General features: G+C 39.0%; 1 protein-coding gene across 1 annotated transcript in view; it reads right to left on the reverse strand.

Moving 5' to 3' along the window:
• Window positions 1-18,907, reverse strand: part of ARFIP1 (ADP ribosylation factor interacting protein 1) — a 77,717-nt gene that overhangs the window by 25,738 nt on the left and 33,072 nt on the right. Inside the window, 3 exon segments of the mRNA XM_030563516.1 lie at window positions 12,082-12,194; window positions 14,391-14,486; window positions 18,085-18,193. Coding sequence (XP_030419376.1) covers window positions 12,082-12,194; window positions 14,391-14,486; window positions 18,085-18,193 — 318 coding nt within the window.

Here is an 18,907-nt window from a genome sequence, read left to right on the forward strand (position 1 = left end):
AGAACTGACAAGGTAGCACAAGTGGGGTGCGGGAGGAGGGAAGGAAGGAAAAGGCCACTTCAAAACTTGTTGAATGACAGCCTTTTGCTTGGGCTGTCCACTGAGGTGGAGTTGCAGGGTGCACAGAGCCTCCCGCACCCATGTTCTTGGGCATCTGGGTGAGGAGGCTATGGAACATGGGGAGGGTGGTTATACAGGGCACTCTGTGATCCTGCTGCCGGTCCTGAAGCTCCACCAGATGCCGGAGCATGTCCATTTGATCCTGCAGTAGCTGCAGCGTTACATCCTGCCTCCTCTGATCTTCCTGCCGCCACCTCTCATTTCAAGCATCCCTCCTGTCCTCACGTTCATCCCTCCTGTCCTCACGTCCATTGGCCACTTTCCTGTACTGTGATACTGTGTCCTTTCACTCATTCAAATGAGCTCTTTCATTGCGGGTCGACTGCATGATCTCCGAGAACATTTCATCTCACATGCATTTTTTTTGTCGCTTTATCTGAGATAGCTTTCGGGCCGGAGAGGGAAGGCTTGAAAAATTTGCAGCTGCAGGAGGGAAAAAAGGGAGAGAAGTATTTAAAAAGATACATTTTACAGAACAATAAGTGTACTCTTTCACTGTGAACAACACTATTCACATTACATAGCACATGTGATTTTGGTACAAGGTCGCATTCTGCATCTTGCTATTGAGTGCCTGTGATCTCTAACACCAAAGCCGCAGATGCAGGGCCGGGCAACAGAATTCAGCTCACATGTGACCATGGTAAGCCATTGTCTTTCGGCTTCTGCAACCTTTATAATAGCAGTGCCCTCCTTTCCCATACCAAGAAAAGCCTGTTGAGTGCTGTGGGTTTCATGTTAACATGCAGCAGCAGAAACCAAACTAACCCCCTCCCATCCAATTCTCGGGGATGATCACTCTACCTCTCCCCCCATCACGTGGCTGGTATCAGGAAATGCTAGCCTGCTAGACAAATGCGAACAACTCAGCGCCAATGCCTCCGCTGCCCCCCACCGCTTGGCTAACTGCAGGGAAGGATTTCTTTTCAGCCATAGGCAAACAGTCCCATAGGAATGGCCACCTCTGTCCCCTTAATAAAATGCCCCTATTTCAACCAGGTGACCATGAATTATATCACTCTCCTGAGGATAACACAGAAAGATAAAGAATGGATGTTGCTTGAATGCCAGCAAACACCAGGACCATATGCTGCCATGCTTTGTGATGCAATGATACCAGATTACTTGCTACTAGCATGGTGTGGTAAAGTGTCCTACCATGGAGGACAGAATAAGGCTGCCCTGCCCAGAAACCTTCTGCAAAGGTTTTGGGAGTACATCCAGGACAGCTTCTAAAGGTGTCCCTGAAGGATTTCCACTCCATCACCAGACACGTTTACAGACTTTTCCAGTAGCTGTACTGGCCGTGAACGCATTTCAAGTCCTCAGGACAAATTAATAATTAAAAAAAACTTTTGCTTTTAAACCATGTTTTATATTTACAAAGGTACACTCACCAGAGGTCCCTTCTATGGCTTCATGGTCTGAGATACCGCCTTGGGAGGGTTGGAAGGCTACTTCAGTCAGGTTGAGAAAAGATCCTGGCTGTTGGAGAGAACGGTGTGCTGTGTGCTCTGCACAAGCTTGTCATCCTCCTCATCACCATCTTTCTCATCCACAAACTCCTCAGGCATGGCTGAGAGTATCCGCTCCTCAGAACCCACGGTCAGAGGTGGGGTAGTGATGGCGACGCTCCCTAGAATGCATGAAGCTCAGCGTAGAAGCGGCATGTCTGCGGCTTTGCACCGGACCGTCCGTTTGCTTCTTTGGTTTTCTGGTACGCTTGTCTGAGCTCCTTAACTTTCATGCAGCAGTGTAGTGAGTCTCTATTGTGGCCTCTCTCCATCATGCCCTTGGAGACTTTCAAATGTTTTGGAATGCCATCTTTTGGAACATAGTTCTGGTAGCACGGAACCCTCTCCCCATACAGCGATCTCCCATACGGTCCCTGCTGGAGCTCTTTTTCAATTCTTGGACTGCATGGTTACCTGTGCTGATGAGTTCTTCAGGGTCACCTGTGCTGATGAGCTCACCATGCTAGCCAAACAGGAAATGAAATTCGAAAGTACCCGGGGCTTTTCCTGTCTACCTGGCCAGTGCATCCAAGTTCAGATTGCTGTCCAGAGCGGTCACAATGGTGCATTGTGGAACATGGGGGTGTGTCCAGGGACCAGCACGCCAAGTGTGTGCCTCGGGCGGCAAGCCACGGGAGGCGCTCTGCTGGTCACTGCAAGGGTGGCAGGCAGATTGCCTTCGGCGGCATGCCTGCAGAGGGTCTGTTGGTCCCGCGGCTTCAGCGGACCTCCCGCAGGCTGCCGCCAAATTCGCGGGACTGGGGACCTCCCGCAGGCAAGCCGCTGAAGACAGCCTGCCTGCCTGTCATGCTTGGGTGGCAAAATGCCTAGAGCCGCCCCTGGCGGGATAGCTCCCGGAGGCCAATATCGTCGAATGGCGTCCCGAACCGGCAATGTCGATTTCAGCACTACTCCCCTTGTCGGGGAGGAGTACAGAAATCGATTTCAAGAGCCCTTTATGTCGCAGTAAATGGGTTTGTTGTGTGGATGGCTGCAGGGTTAATTGATTTAGTGCTGCTAATTTTGACCTAAAATCGTAGTGTAGACCAGGCCTTAGGTTTAAACCAATGGTTTACTCCTGTGCTAAGCTATTTTTAGCAAGCTTTAAAGAGAAAGCGAATCTGTGGCCCAAAAGAGAAGCGGAAAGAGGTCGAGATGGAATGGAGTTGTGCAAGTGGAAGAATGACCTTGCATGAAGAGAGTCCTGATGGAACTGAGATGATCAAGGTCACAACTACAGTGTTGGGAAGGTGGGACCTGATTATAACAGTTTAGTCTAACAGTGTAAATGAAACCAAACCGTTTCCAAAACATGTTACAGTATTGGACTTTGCAGGGCTATAGCAGGGTTTGGAAAAATGGTTTGATCTATTCTACACTTCAAGATCAGTGTTTTAACAGTGCCCACCAACCTCACAGACTCTCTCTCAAAGACAGATACACTCAGGAGTCGCCTTTCCTGTATATTTTGGAATAGCTTTGTTGTGCCAATAAAACATTTTTAAATTGAATTGACAATGTGAATGACACCCAAGAATCGAAAACTAGATGGTGGGAGATCTGGCAAGTACAAAAGACGAGACCAATGGGGAAAAAGTGGAGTCGGTTCACAGAATGTTATTTTAAAAATGACCAACTGGGCACATGACTTTCAGTTGGAATCAGAGCTATTAAGGTAAGAGAATGAAGGCAATACAGTACCATTTCTGAGCGAGCACAAGAGAAACAGTGCACATTGAGGAGTATGGAGTTACTATAAAAAGTCCATAAAAGGAATTGCAGCAGATTAGACAGAATGTGATTAGAGTATGAGTAAGTGTTGCATTAGAAGTACAGTATGGGTAAGGATAAGTTCTGGCTATTTTCCAGAGATAGTGATATGCAAACTTACAAAGAAGGGACATGTAAGAGGAAATCTGAGCAAGGGATAACAAAATGTTTGGGCGCAAGAGGTAAGGAGACATGTTAGACATCACAAAATGGTTTTTATTTTAAAATCAAAGACGATCTTGAAGCATTCAGCTTCAGAAACATAGCATAGGGAAAAAACAAACTTAAGAATCAACATTCACAAATGGGTGAGAAAAGGAATAAAAAAAAAGTGAGGATTCCATAGAAGTGGTGTTCAAAGCTTACAACAGCAATCAGCTAAACTGAGTTGCCCCCAAAGGATAAACTATACAAAGAGGAAGTTAAACAGAGAACCTGTAGAGAGGGGAAATGATTATCTTCTCATTTGATTTTTTTTCTTTTCAGTGGGTTAGTCCAGACATGTGGTGGCTATTGTATCATCCCACCAGCAGATGGAGACAAGAAATCAAAATACCTGTATTAAGTGAGGTCAGGTGCCCTGCATAAAGTAGGTGGCTTTGGCTGGGCAATCTATGATGCAAGACATGGAAAAAAATTAGTGAGAAAAAACTAAAACTGAGAATAAATATTTTAATGAAGTTCCTCTACCTGTGGGTAAGACAAGCATCCATGAAAAATGCAAACAGTGCAATAAAGAAATGCAAAGCCTGGTTGCTTGAATGAAACATCATCATGAGAAGTGTTCCTTCTCAGGAGGATGCTGTTGAAGATGATGAAAGGAACATGTCTGATCATGCAGGATCTTCAGGTTGGTCAACTTTTTTATTTCATACTATTTTTCTTAAGGACTACCTGTCTTCCTTCTGGACTATTCTTGAATTCTCATGTTTGAGCAAAAAATATAGTTGTTACTCTATGGTACTACCATTTTAGATGTAGTTGTGATAAAAAATAAACAGCTGAAATAGGCAGATCTTCCTTTTACAATTTCACCTTTAAAGTAGTACTGAGTGTCAGGGAATGCAATGAGTAAATACTAAATGAGCAGTATGGTGATAATAATTAAATAACTGCATTGACTTGTTTTGTTTAGGAGAATCCATCCTCAACATACAAGATTCTGAAAACTATCCACCTTCAAGATCATCATCATTTTCTATGGTTTCAGAGTTCTGTCAATGATACTGTTTCAGTCACATCATGTATGTCACATAGCCACAGTATATCACCTGTAGCAAAAAAAAAAATAAAAATAAAAAATCCATCACCTAGAAACAACCATAGATAAGTTTGCGATAAGAACCAGCAGATTTCAAAGAGGTAATTGATGAAAAAATTGCCCAGTTTGTTTAGAAGAGTGTCCCAAGCTAACAACATACAGTTGCAGTGCTCATTTGGTGTACCTCCTAGCCAGAGACTTCAGAGCACTGTAGAAATAAAGGCTAATGTTGAAATTGCAAAATACTTCCATAACAACCACTTTGCAGCAGCTGCTTTGAAAAAAGTGGGAGGAACCAAGCTAACTCTCCCACAAAACATATGATGGAACTCCATAGTGGACTGTTTTGAGCACTATATCAAGAACTGGCCTAATCTGATGACAGTTTGTGAACAAAATCATGAAAAAATAGATGGCACTGTCACAGCCAAACTTCTCAACACTGGGCTTAAGAGAAATGTTGAACACGCGCTGAGTACCCTGAAGCCTATTTCTGTAGCCTGGAACAAAATGCAGGGAAATAGCTGTTTTATTGCTGACGCTGTTGAAATTTGGAAGGAACTAAGTGAGATCTTAAAAAGAGAAATATGCAATGACAGACTTAAATTACAAGCATAAAAAAAACAACAACAAATGGAACAAATCACTATCTCCAGCTCATTTTCTTGACAACATTCTCAATACTCAGTACCAGGGTCAAACCTTAACTGCTGAAGAAGAGGAGTTGGCTATGATATGGACATCATGCAATCATCCCTGCATATGTCAACTATAATAAAGTTCAGAGCTAAGGGTGAACCATTCAAGAAATACATGTTTGCTGATGATGTCTGAAAGAAAGTCACACCAGTGAACTGGATTAAATCACTTTATCACTTCAGTCTCTGAATCCAAGTGCTTATCTCACTTTTAACAGCAGTAGCTTCTTCTGCTGGTTAGAAAGAATACTTTCTTCCTTTGGACGAATTCATTCCAAATTGAGAAATCTTTTGGTCCTGAAAAAGCAGGAAAGCTTTTTTTTCTTTCCCAGATTATGAACAAACAGGAAAATGAAGGTGAAGATGACTGAGTTAGCAGCAGAAACCAATATTTTAAGTTTCTTATGTTGACTTGGATGACAGTCAATTTAATTTTTTTTAAATATTTCATTAAGCCATTTTAATTAAAAACAATTTTAACAAAAACAAACCTGAATTTAAGAAACATGAATGTTTAACTAAATTCAAAAATTAATATGCTTGTTTTGTTATAATAATATGTTTGCTGTTGAAGAAAAAAATCCAGAATATATAACGTTGTTGTTTTACTTAAATAAAACAATTTAAATGTCTGTCTGGTGATGTTCTCCTCCTAATACAGCATGGCAAGAAAATCCTTCAAATGTTAATGATTAACCAGTTGAATTGGAGATACTTCACCTCCCAATGACTTCATAACTATCTGCTTCAATTACCTTTGATAAATGAAATAACCAAACAATCATTCATTTTCTGATATAGCTGTAAAACTAATCTGAAAAGTTTCCAAAATAAATCACTTAAAAATGTATAGTGTGTACCTTCTAAAAATGAAACCTACATCTATCTCCGAGTTGTGAAGAATATGTATTAAGGTTATTACAACCAACAAGAATGCATTTTTATGTAGAAATCCATGATTGAATTGAGTCTTCCTGACTAGTGATTTAAATCAAATCCACACTGGCAGAATCACACGTTATATCTTCTGAAACCAGGGCAAGACTAACATAATAACCTGTTTTGAAATTGTCTACACATGCAAAATTATGCTCTACTGTACTACCAGAGCGCTATCAGTTTGTAAAACGATACCCTGATATGAAAAAGCTGACTATGTAAATTGCCTCCTCCCTGTTTGTGCCACTGTTTCTCTGGGTACCAGCATTTGGACTTGATACAAGTCTCCCATGTAAAGATGACATTGTGATAACTAATGCTATATCTACACTACAGCCTAAGTCGGCATAACTTATGTCGCCCAGGGGTTTGAAAAACCACCCCCCTGAGTGACATAAGTTATGCCGACATAAGTGCTCACTCGCATAATGCTTATGTCGATGGCAGAAGTTCTCTCCCGTTGGCATAGAGCGTCTTCACCAGACAAGCTGCAGCTGTGCACCTATATTGGTACAGGTGCAGCACTGTACGTATAGACATAGCCTAACATGTTGGGGAATTCTTCGTTCTTGATCAATCTGCTCAAAAGACAGAGTTGAAGGCACTGACTGATGGCAAGGAGTAAATCTTCTCTTGACCTCTTATCCATAGATCCTCCCTACGGTCTTGTCTACACCCATACAGGAAGGGGAATAAGTACTTTTATACAAGACATACTTTTATACATCCACACTAAGAATGGTACTGATATCAGGATAGACTGACTTAAATTGAAGTGATTTAAATCACCAGCTTTAATATTGATTTAAATCAGCAAGCAGGAAACGCTTATTTAAATAATCAATTTTAATCATGTTTTGCATTTGTACTTCTTTAGTTTTTTTCACAAAGAAAAGCTGCTTCTCATTAAAACATGTTGAATTGCATCTAAATATAGCTTTTTACACAATTTGCAGTGTGTAGGCCTTAGCATAAGTTGTCAATTTCAAAATTTAATTTTAAATGTTTATTTTTTATAAATATTTAATTTAAAAAAATCTGATTTTAAAAATCATTGATTTTTATACACCTGGCCTGATATACCTCTACAGTTAAAATCTCAGTCCTAACCAAAATAATGATATCAGTACAAAAATGCATATAAACCAGACCTAAGAAAGAACTGAGAATTTTTTTTCCTTCAGGGATAGAAAAGTAGAAGGAAGGATGGAATGGACTTAAATAAAAGGTGATTTTAAAATTGCTAGTTTTAAAGCTTTGTTTAAATAAAAAATTAAACACTTTCCATAAGAAAAAGTTAAAGGCATATGGGTAAAGCAGAATATAGCTACCCAAAAATGAAATTTGTGCAGTACATTCACACTTGCATGAAGTTCTATTGATATAGAGGAGGAGGATGCTGTGACTTTGTCCCTTTATCATATTAATTTCAAGGCTAGAACTGGCCTTTTCCAAAGTCAATGCTTTCTGCTGACATCAAAGAAAACTGTTCCACTGAACTGATGCAGATTGCCAGCCTGCTACCTGGATAATGAGTTTAAGAAATAAACCAGTTTGCCTGCAATATCCTCTTGCAGGTGTGGACAACACTGTTTCCATTACAGACTAGTTGACTCCCAAATGGTTTCTCAAATTTGAAATTAAGCTCAAGTCCATCTCCTGTATCATTATGTCATCATCAACACCCTTCCCCTCCTATTTACCTTGACTATTTAATCTTGATACTCTTCTCAAAGCTATATTCTCCTTTTCCTCCACATCTCCTGTGTCTGCGAATCTTCCTTTCATCACCTATGCCACTGTGCCTGTAAACACCACTGTATCAATTCAATCTTTGCTGCAACTGAATTCATCTTCTCACTCTCCTCACATGTGCAACTCCCTTCTTTAAGGCCTCCCTCAGCCCCAGCTCTTCAGATTCTTGCATGCTTCCTCCCCATATCTTCTCACATGCACAAACAGAACCACATCACCACAATCACTAATACTCCACCTACTCTCCACTCATGTCAAGATTCAATCAAAACTGCCCTTCTTGTTTCTAGAATGTGTTTTCCAAGGTCTGATCTAGCCAATTTCAGACTTCTCACAAGTCCATGGCTGGCCAGCAAAAACAAGTTTAAGCACACAGCCTGAACTGGCTACTTTAGTCCTTGTTAGAGTTTACTTTAGTTTCTATTACAAATACAGGGTCTTCCAGGTACTGGACAAGCGAATCTAGCCCTGGGTAAATCCACTTTCCATTGCTTGGGTGGGTGTCGGCTCTGCTAAACCCAATCTTCTACTGGAATAATTTCGAGCCGCTCCTCCCCTGTCCCACAACCAAGTGGAGCTTTGGCCAGGTGGCGAATCTCCCAATAACAGAATGAATGAAAGGAGTTGCAGTGTTCATGATATGACTCCTACAGTAGTCGAGAGAATTGGCAGATACCATCAAGAATGCCTGGGAACAGAAAGGAAGCTAAAGGCAAAGTGGTAATAAGAATAATCAACATGGATACTGAAGTCCCAAGTGATGAAGACAGAAGAGCCCAACACTGGTAAATGGAAAAATTCTGAAGGAAGTATCATTAAATAGAGATGGCCTACAGGCTACACAATTTCAGGCTGAATCCTGATGGAAAGTGGGAGAAAGGCTCATGGACTGTAGTAGGCTGATTTAAGAATTTATATTCAGATTAGCCAATAACTCATTTCAAAGCAAGAATAATTTCTAAATGGTAACTAGGTACAGTAGCCTGGAGAAATAAGAAGTCAGAGCCTGAAATCTATTAGATCTCTGTTAGAGGATATAAATTCCATCAAGGTGTGTAACAGTAAGGGATTGCTAATTCATTTGACATGAAAGCGGATTATTAGATGATATAACTCCTGTTTTACAAATGTGTTCAGAGCCATCTCGTAGGAATTACATACCTTGGCAGACAGCCATAGAACAATTCTGTGCAGAGTTAGTTGAAAGCATGCCTGCCTTAGGCCAAGGGTATAAATAACCCTTGGCCCCATCAATAACTGTCATCAATTTCTCCATTACCAGAAGTGATTTGGGCATCCAACTAGGGGCAGCAGATTTTGGTATGGCTATGCAGATTCCATACATTCACAGATCAGCAGTTACACAAGGTAAGTGACCTTTTCTCCTTTACATATGTGCCCCAACAGAACCCAGTGCAGGAAATTAGCCAGCAATGACCTCCCTGAGGTGGACCAAGGAAACGCACTAGTCACACACAACAAAGCACTGTCCTCCCAAATTAATAATCTGTTCCTGATTCAGAATAGAGGTACAGGTGTTCATAAATGTAACCACCAACCACTGTATAGATGCCAGATAGATTTCAAATGAGGGCATGTTTCGTAAGTATGCCCTGAATTATCCCATCCTTTTGGTGGAAAAAGCCCAAAAATGTTCCAGCATAGGGACTTCAGAGACATCATACATGACCTGGATTCACAAACTACCTCATTAGGTACCTTCAGGCAACAAATGTTTAATCTTAGGATCTTAAGGTAAAAAAGCATCCTACTCCATGTTCCAAAAAGTTTAGTGCTGTCAGTCTGAGCAGTAATGAATGTGAGTTTTTGTTTCGCTTTGTTCTCTATGTTTTTGTAAGTTAACCATGCAGCCTGACCTCTCTGAGATGGCTATGTGGCTTTGTAAGGAGCCTGGCAGAGAAATAATGTTTCAAATGAATAACTGAGACTTGGCCAAGGTTTTGTATATGCCTCAGCCACCTTTTCTTTGTAGAAGACTGCATTAAGTGAATGAGCAGTCAGTTCGCAACTTTGGGCCAAGACAATGGCCAGCAGGAAGGAATCTTTTAGTAAGAGGTGGAACAAAAAGCCAGATTGAGGGCCTTTCAACAAAAGTTTGTGGAGCACCAATTCAAATCCCAAGGGTCGGCAGGCTACCTGACTGGAGGGTACAGAGAACTTCTAAGAACTTCTTCACAAGGGGAGGCAAAATATTAGTTCCCTCTCAAAGGGAACACGGTAGGCAGAAACAGCAGTTGGACAGACCTTTGCAATTTAGATTACATGAAATCAGAAGTCCCTGAACCAATGGAACTGAGCAAGAAAAAAAGATGGAGGCCTCTGTCCTGAACAAATCTTTTGAACTAGTTACAATTAGCAGTATCACATTTGCTACCGAAAAATGCTACTCATTTGTTCTCACCCCTATTAAAGAGGAAGTCAGTACATAGATCTAAGAGCATTGGTCCTGCTTTGAGCACGGAGTTGGACTAGATGATCTCCTGAGGTCCCTTCCAACTCTGATAGTCTATGATTCTACAAGTGATTAGAACGGATAGGGAATTTTGATGAAATTGTTTCTCCCATCAAAAAATGCCAATCAGCTGAAACCAAATTTTTTTGTGGACACTTGCCATTTTTGTCAAAACTTTCACCAGGAAGGTTTCTGAGGTCCAGGGTGGAATTTCTGGTTGAAACAAGAGGGCACAAACCACCTCAAAATAGCCAATGGCCTGGTATTAAGGGCACTCACCAGTGACGTCAGACATTCAGTTTCAAGTCCCTGTTAAGACTGATTCAGAGCATGGATTTGAACCTGCATCACCCACATCCCAAGAGACTGGAGAGTCCAATGGTTAGAATCAGGTTTTGGGGGGCTTTTTGTGAAAGACAAATGATTTTCATTTCATCTCAGTGCAAAATGGGGAAATTTTTGAAATCTCAAGAAGTTTTGCAGGAGAGGAAGAGTTTCCTGTCCAGCTCAACTAGAGACCCTGGTAGATGGGAAGGTGGTGGCTTAGTATCTTTGCAGGAGTTCTTAGATTTGTGGGGATTCTCCACTGCAAAGCATTCTCCTCTCCACAGGCTGAAGGAGTGGTGAAGAGCCTGACATGGATCGAAACACATATAATCCAAATTCCTTCCCTCCAGCTCTCTGTCAGCCAAGTTTCAGGGAGAGTAAGGAGCTGCTGCTCTGAACTGGGCTAAATTTAGAGCTCTTGACAGTAGTAGGTTTACTGTCACAAGTGCACCAATATATCCTTTTTCAGACCCTTGATATAATGGGAGGATGGGGGAGCCATTTGCAATTGTCACTAGCAAAATAAATGCACTTTATCATCACCATGTTATTACTTATCCACTTGTTCCTGTACTGTTCCATCAAATTCAGGCTACTGGGTGCACTTGAACACAAGAAATGCAATGGAAATATAAAAAAAAACCAGAGCAAAAAAATCTCAAAGAAGTCACCTTGATACCAGATGTAATCTCAAATTAAATTTTTTTTAGATAGTTTGTGATAAAAACAACCATATTTCACATTTTTATTGCAGTTAATGTTACCCAATGACAAATCATATAAAACTTAGCAGTTCCACTAGCAAAAAGACACAGGATTTATGTTTTAGCTCAAGTAAGTGTGTTTGTGGGAAAAATATAATCAACTCCCTATTTTGTCATGTAAATAAGGTTTAAAAGCTATCATTGCATCATAAAAAATTAAGAGATCTATATGTAATTTTACACATATGTAGGTTCTAACAGAAGATTCTGGAGTTCTAACCTAGATTAAAAAATCTGAGGGAAAAAGAACAAATCAGTAATAGGCCTAGTTTAAGTAAGTCATATCTACATCAAATTCAGAATATGCTTCTCCATAACAATGACAGATTTTTAGCTATCTGTAACATGCTGCATCTATCAATACATCGTATGCTGCAATATGATACGTTTACAAATTTTAATTTACATTAGCAATAATCTGGAAACAGCAATACAAATTTACATGTGTAAACTTGCAAACCTTGTAAGTGTTTAGGCTCCATTTTCTCACAAGCTCTAATTTTTCCATTGCTGGATTCTTTACTTCATCTGCTAGAACAACTGGCCCACTTTTCTGCTGCATTCTTACACCACCTGAACAAGACACAGAAAATTTTTAGGGCCTACTTTTTTTTTTTTTTTTTTTTTTTAAGTCAAGCATATATCTGCACATCCAAAAAGAGTCATGAAGCAGCACTCATGCATGGAAAAGCAAATTATGCATCGAACTAGATTTTATTTGAATGGTGCTAGGTAAATGGACATGAAAGACTGTTTTCAAAAAGCAGTTTTATGCAAATAGGGCCTAAAAGTGCCTACAATAAAGGGAAGTATATCTATATTGATTTTAAAGTTAATCCAGAATATTTGTGTAAGTGAATGATTTAGGTAAACTAACACTAAATTGAGTAAGAAAGTATGATAAAGTTACATGAGTGTTTCTTTATAGACTTTTTACTACCCTCAACAAGTAATTCAGATATTTGTTTAGTTATTTAAACTGTTTTAAAAACAGCATTTAGGCAACCTCTAACAGTCCAACGTTCTGCCGGAATTAGCCAGCCTAAAAAACTTTTACACACACTACAAGGCATTGTTAGTAAGTTACAGAAGTATATGAAGTAAAATCAAACTCCTGCCACCAAGTACAGCCAACTTAAGATGTACAGAATTGTCAACACAATATTTGTTAACATAAGAGTAAGACATTCACATTTTTCCAGATCGTGCTGCTGTTAGTCTCAATATATTTAATTAAAATTAACAGGAGAATCATAACTCTCATGTACATGTAAAAAGGTTAGTGTATTTCATAGTTTTATTAGGTCCTCATTCACAAGATAGTGGAACTCACGAGTCCTCATTCAAAATCAGCAATAAAGAAACCACAGCAAGCAGTGAAACAGAATAAAGGGTCACCATCAGTACACTATAATCAGTCCCAAGTTTTTGCAGGTACCAGTCAGTAGAGAATGTTATTCAAATTGCACATTTTGATTTTGAATTGAAAAGCTGACTCCCAATATCAAAATTATAAAAAATGTTGCAGTCATTTTGTTGGGAGCACCCTCCATTGCCACAAATGCACTGACCACCCAAGTTATGCCAAGTGCTGTTTAGCATTGTACAAATGAAAAAAAAATTAACAAAGAGTAAGGTGGTTTGCTAGTACATGGTCGAATTCCCAGAGTTATACACACTTCACATGGCTCCTGATGCTATGTCAGTGTACTCAGTAGCACATACAGACCCTTGCTGACTTCACTTCTGAAAAGAAAAGCAAAATAAAATGCCTAGCATCAAACGCAAGACAGAGTCAGTATGGAAAAAGTTTTTCTTCAAGTTCCTAAGGAAGTATTACACACATGGCAGAGTTAAAAACCTAAGCAATTTACATAAGGATATCTGATAGTGGCCCCCATCTCTCTTTAGGTAGAAATACAACAAGTTATATAAGGAAGAAAGTTTAGTCATTAGGCTTTACAATAGCATTCCAGGCTGAAAAACTGACTTATTAGCAGAAGACCCATCGGCATATGAAGGTGCAATTATTCAGAAGGCCCATTCAAACTGGAGAGAGAAAAAAGAGAGAAAGACTATCCCTGCACCTGCCACATCTTGTATAATACAGAACACTATGTATTAACCTTGCCAGGTCATTTGTAAACAAGGGTTTGTAAAAACAATATGCTTCTGCATGTGTCTCCAGACATTCTTTTATTGCACTGAGCACCAACATGTGATTTACACTTTAAAAACATAATTTTTATACTAAGTAATTAATCCTTACAGCACCTCTCTGATGTAGCTAAGTATTCTCCCCATTTTAAAGAGGAGGAAGCAGACACAAAGAGGTTAAGTAACTTGACCAAAGCCACAGAGGCAGTCGGGACAAAGCCCAATTTGGGTGTTATGAATCTCATACTTGGAGTATTAGAACATGTCTCTGTTTTGGCTGGCAAAGAGAAAAAAGCTGACTGCTTCAGCACTAACAATTACATCTAGAGTACTTTTTAAATGTCATTTGTTTTTATTTATTGTTGATAAAAAGTAAAGATCTGTACAGATTATACTTAATGCTTTGGAGCAGGAAAAGTTGTTCAGAAGGGAAAGCATAGGTTACTTTGCAAATGTTGAAGCCCAGAAATGACAGAATCACCAAATAGCAGGAATTACACACCCACCTAGTAAAAAAAAAAGTCAAATTATTACAGACAGTAGGAGTTAGTGTAACAAAGGTGTTAGTGTAACACTAACACTAGTGTATCCAGCAGTCAGTGTTGTGAATACCTGTGGGAATAATTAAATCACTCCCTTGTCCAGCCAGTCTGCTAGCTGCTGCATTGCTAGGAGATATAACAGGTGATATGGGTGATGCTGCGGAACCTGAAAAGGGGACACATTAAACCATGAAAAACCATCTCTTCTTTCCTAAGAAAATGTGTACTTTTATGTTCAGAGATAGCTTTTAGTATTGGAGATATACCTGTAACATCAATACAAAATTAGAATAGTGTATGGAATAATTCTTGGGATTTCTGGTAGTGATATATTAGCAGGGGCGGCTCTATGTATTTTGCAGCCCCAAGCATGGCAGTCAGGGAGCTTTTGGCGGCACGCCTGCGGGTAGTCCGCTTGTAATACAGATTCGGCGGCATTTCTGAAGGATGTCCGCCAGTCCCATAACTGAATTGCCACTGAAGCCGAGGGACTGGCGGACCTCCCGCAGGCATGCCGCCAAAAGCCGCCTGGCCGCTGCCCTCACAGCGACCGGCAGGCCACCCCCCCACGGCTTGCTATCCCAGGCACACACTTGCTGCGCTGGTGCCTGGAGTAGCCCCTGTATATTAGAAAGGAGCAGCTGTTAATATGAAATCCTCAAAGTTACTCCTGACTTAATTGTGTGTTTTCTTTAAAAGAAATTGGCAGTATGACTGGAAGTAATCAACCAAAATACAAAATGCCAGATACAGGAGGTAGCAAAGAAAACAAATAAAACTACTTTCATACTGAACAACATGGCTGCTTTTCAGCTGAAAACTGATTTTCCTTATCTAAGTAAAAGTCTCTCTGCTGTTATCATGCAATACTCCTAACCCTGAAGGTTGATACTTGGACTCTGGATTCAATTCCAATTTCAGATAAGCAGGTGCAGGAACAGATTTTAATGAAGTGCAGTAGCTATATGTCTAGAATATGCAGGAAGAACACTTAAGTATCTGAGAACAGGACTGAGCCATTAGGCTGTTAAAATATTAGCCTGTGTGGTTCTAGAAGAAAGAGGCCTACTAAACACATTAATTATATTTAAAATATTGAGTTACGGGCATCATTGTGTTAACAGTAAGAGTGCTGTGCTCCCAAAGCTATTATACATATTTTAACAAGTCATACAGCTCATGGCTTTATACTCTTTCACATCAAGGAAAGGATATAATAAAATAGTCAATTTAACTATACAGAGGCAACCATGAAAAAAATCACCCCATTTGCCCAGGACAAAATACTGATTTTAGTCACCCATCAAAAAAAGTAACAACCCCTTCTCCCCGCCCAAATTGATCATTATGGTATTGCAATGGTATTTGCAAGTCAATTTCGTGCCTGAGCATGTTAATTTTCATAACATTTTTTCAAGGCTGCATAAAAATCTAATGGGTCAATGTGCCCTCAGAAATTATGTATGCTGTAATGGCTTCCACAAAAGCTATACTTTATTAATTCAGTAACATCTCAAAAGAGCTCTTTAAATAACTGAAGCAAGACTCAGCATATGTTTCTTATATATGTCCCTGTAGCATGGAGAATTTGTCTCCCCTCATTATTTCAACTGTAAGAGCAAAGCATAAAATTTTTAGCAACACCATTAATCTGCACACACAAACAAAGTTAAGGCTGAAAGACATTTATTTAACTTGCTCTATCTTGTCACAGTATGATGATATGTTCTACAAGAACAGCAATACCTTAGGTACTAATGTCCCCAGTTCTGCAACTGGATTCATGCAGGCACAAAGGTCTGCCCACAAGGACCCTATTACAGGAGCAGTGTCTAATCATGGAATGTAAGCAAGCTAAAAACAACTCTTCTTTCTTAAAGTTTTCTTGGCTTCTGGCACAAGAGTATCCAACTTCGCTTAAGCTTCATTGTTCACAATAACAATCATAGAATACCAGGGTTGGAAGGGTCCTCAGGAGGTCACCTAGTCCAACCCCCTGCTCAAAAGGACCAATCCCCAGATTTTTGTCCCAGATCTCTAAATGGCCCCCTCAAGGACTGAACTCACAACTCTGGGTTTAGCAAGTCAATGCTCAAGCCACTGAGCTATATCCCTCCCCTCATCCCATCCCATCCCTACTAATTTTGCTTCCCCCCCCCATGTATTTCTTTTTTATCCATTCTACTGGACAGAAATCAAAGCTCTTAAAATTTGGCATTAATCATATTTTATGTTTTTGTCTACTGGGTTATTCAAAGCCTAATTTCCATCATCTCTCATTCATTTGGGAAAAACAATCAGAAATAATCTGAAGTAATTGGTTTTGGAAAAAGACTGGAGTATTATTTTTAAATTCAAGTCAGTTCATGATAATAATCTACATTTCACACAGAGAAAGCACAAAGCTCCCTGTTTCTATAACGTATGAAAATTAATAATTCTGTTGCCTACATTGTAAAGCATTTATGACATTTTAGAATTATTAGCATACCTTGAACAATGTCCTGTGCACTTTATTTTGGTATTAGTTCTGTTGTACCTGCTCTGTTAAACTAGTGCACTACTTCCTTACAGATAGAATGAAATGAAAAGGGAATGGTAAGCAGCGTTTATTATTTATGCAACTTTTCATTAGCTGTACTGAATATTTCATCAAACACTCATGAGCCACCGAAACATTTTAATTATGTAACAAGTTGTACTTTTTCCCTTCATTTTTGAATTTTTAAGGTTTTACTTATAAAAGCAAGCAAGTAGTACCTACTACTACAAAGACTCAGTTTCACAGCTGCTCACTCAAATTCAGTCAGATTTTCTAAACTCATAATCTTGCTCTAGATAAAGTAAAACTGTATATAGTGATTTATTAAGATTTCATTTACGTCCTTTTTCCTGTATTCTTTATTATTTTCAGACAGTAGGTTAAAGAGAAAGTGCTATTACTGGATTGTTTAATAATTTTGCATTTCTCAAGGTTAGTTTTTAAATAAATCCATTAAAATTAAAGAAACCTGCAGCTCTATGCTGAGCAAGTAAAATGGTGGACCCATCTTCAATATAACCAAATTTTTGTAGTATTTTTAGGACTGATTCTTATGCTTGGTGTCTAAGAACCTTTACAACATATACATCACAATAAAGAGGAAACAATTTAGACTCATTGGAACAACCCACTACAGAGTTGGGAAAAGAGAATTTCACTGTAATTCTATTTTCTTTAGAAAATTGAAGTGGAGTGGTTACTGATAGTGGGACTGATTTGAGCTATGTTTACAACTGAAACAATACCTCTAACTTAATGATTTAGTTATATAGCTCTAATTATGTATAGAGCTTTTATTATAATAACCTAAATTTTCCCTTCTTAATATAGCAGTTTTTAAATTACCAGTATTCATCAAACAACATACATACTTTTGTAACACCAAGAATCTTTTCATTAAGAAATCCAACATGATTATAGGAAAGGGCCTATTAAAATTAACTGCAGGTTAGTTAAAAGTTACCTAATGTGCTATAAGTTTTCATTAAAACCCATTAACAAGTGGATATCAATTTCTCATTTTAGCAACCCAGCGACTGAGGAGAACACTTTTCACACCTAAAGTATACATGGCACATCAGAATAACTGCTATTTATGCTGAAGTGCAAAGCAGGTACAGAGTTTGAAAAGAGTCTTAGGAGGCTATGGCTTTAAAAACATGCCTAAATCAGGTAAATTGTTGAAATGTAAAAATAATGTAGGTATACAAGTAGTTTTTACCTTGAAATGGCCCTGCTTCAATGACTCCCTCTTTGGTGCTGTCAAAGCCATGAGATGTTATTTGGGTTTCCGAGAGACCAAGTCCAACTGGTAACGAATGTTTCAAATCCTTGGAAATGTTTGAATAAAAGGGAAAATCCATATAAAAACCTAGATAAGGAAACTTTTAGGCACCATAATATCTTTTCAATTGCATCTTAGACAATCCTGTCTATAGCCTGGAATTTGTCTTACGGTGTCATGGCATTCTATTGTGATGCATTAGTAGCAAACATTTACAACATAGGACACTGTTTTACAATGTGTGTTAGATGAAACAGTTTGTACGCTCATTTTAAAAGCGTGCTGATTTGTTAAGTATGTGAAAAAAAAAGAAATTAAAACAAAGCAAAAAACAAAACAAAAACTTTTCCCTTCCTTACCAATGTCCTTACAGAAGAAAAACAATAAGGTAAATTCTAGTTTTTCCAGGTGGTTGAGTGCAAGATTAACTCCTAGAAACTAAAGAGTTAATAGTAATTGCTAACAGAAGGTTTTCCTGTTGTCACAGTCTTCATTTAGACTGAAAGTTTTTCTGGATTGTGCATCATTTTACTTGTTCTGTAAAGTGCCAAATATATCATGATGCCATATAATACTTTGCACATTTTACTCATTCAAAACACTGTGAAAACACTAACAAATCCTTAAAGATGGTCTAAGGTTGGAGAGTTAGTATTATCCATGTTTACAAATGGAGAAATTGAGGCAAACGATTAAGGTACTTCTCAAAGGTTATGCAGCAAGTAAGTCAGGGTTAGAGGACAGAATGCCTTCCAACGTC

The sequence above is a fragment of the Gopherus evgoodei genome, chromosome 5 (assembly GCF_007399415.2).
Source record: "Gopherus evgoodei ecotype Sinaloan lineage chromosome 5, rGopEvg1_v1.p, whole genome shotgun sequence".
NCBI lineage: Eukaryota > Metazoa > Chordata > Testudines > Testudinidae > Gopherus > Gopherus evgoodei.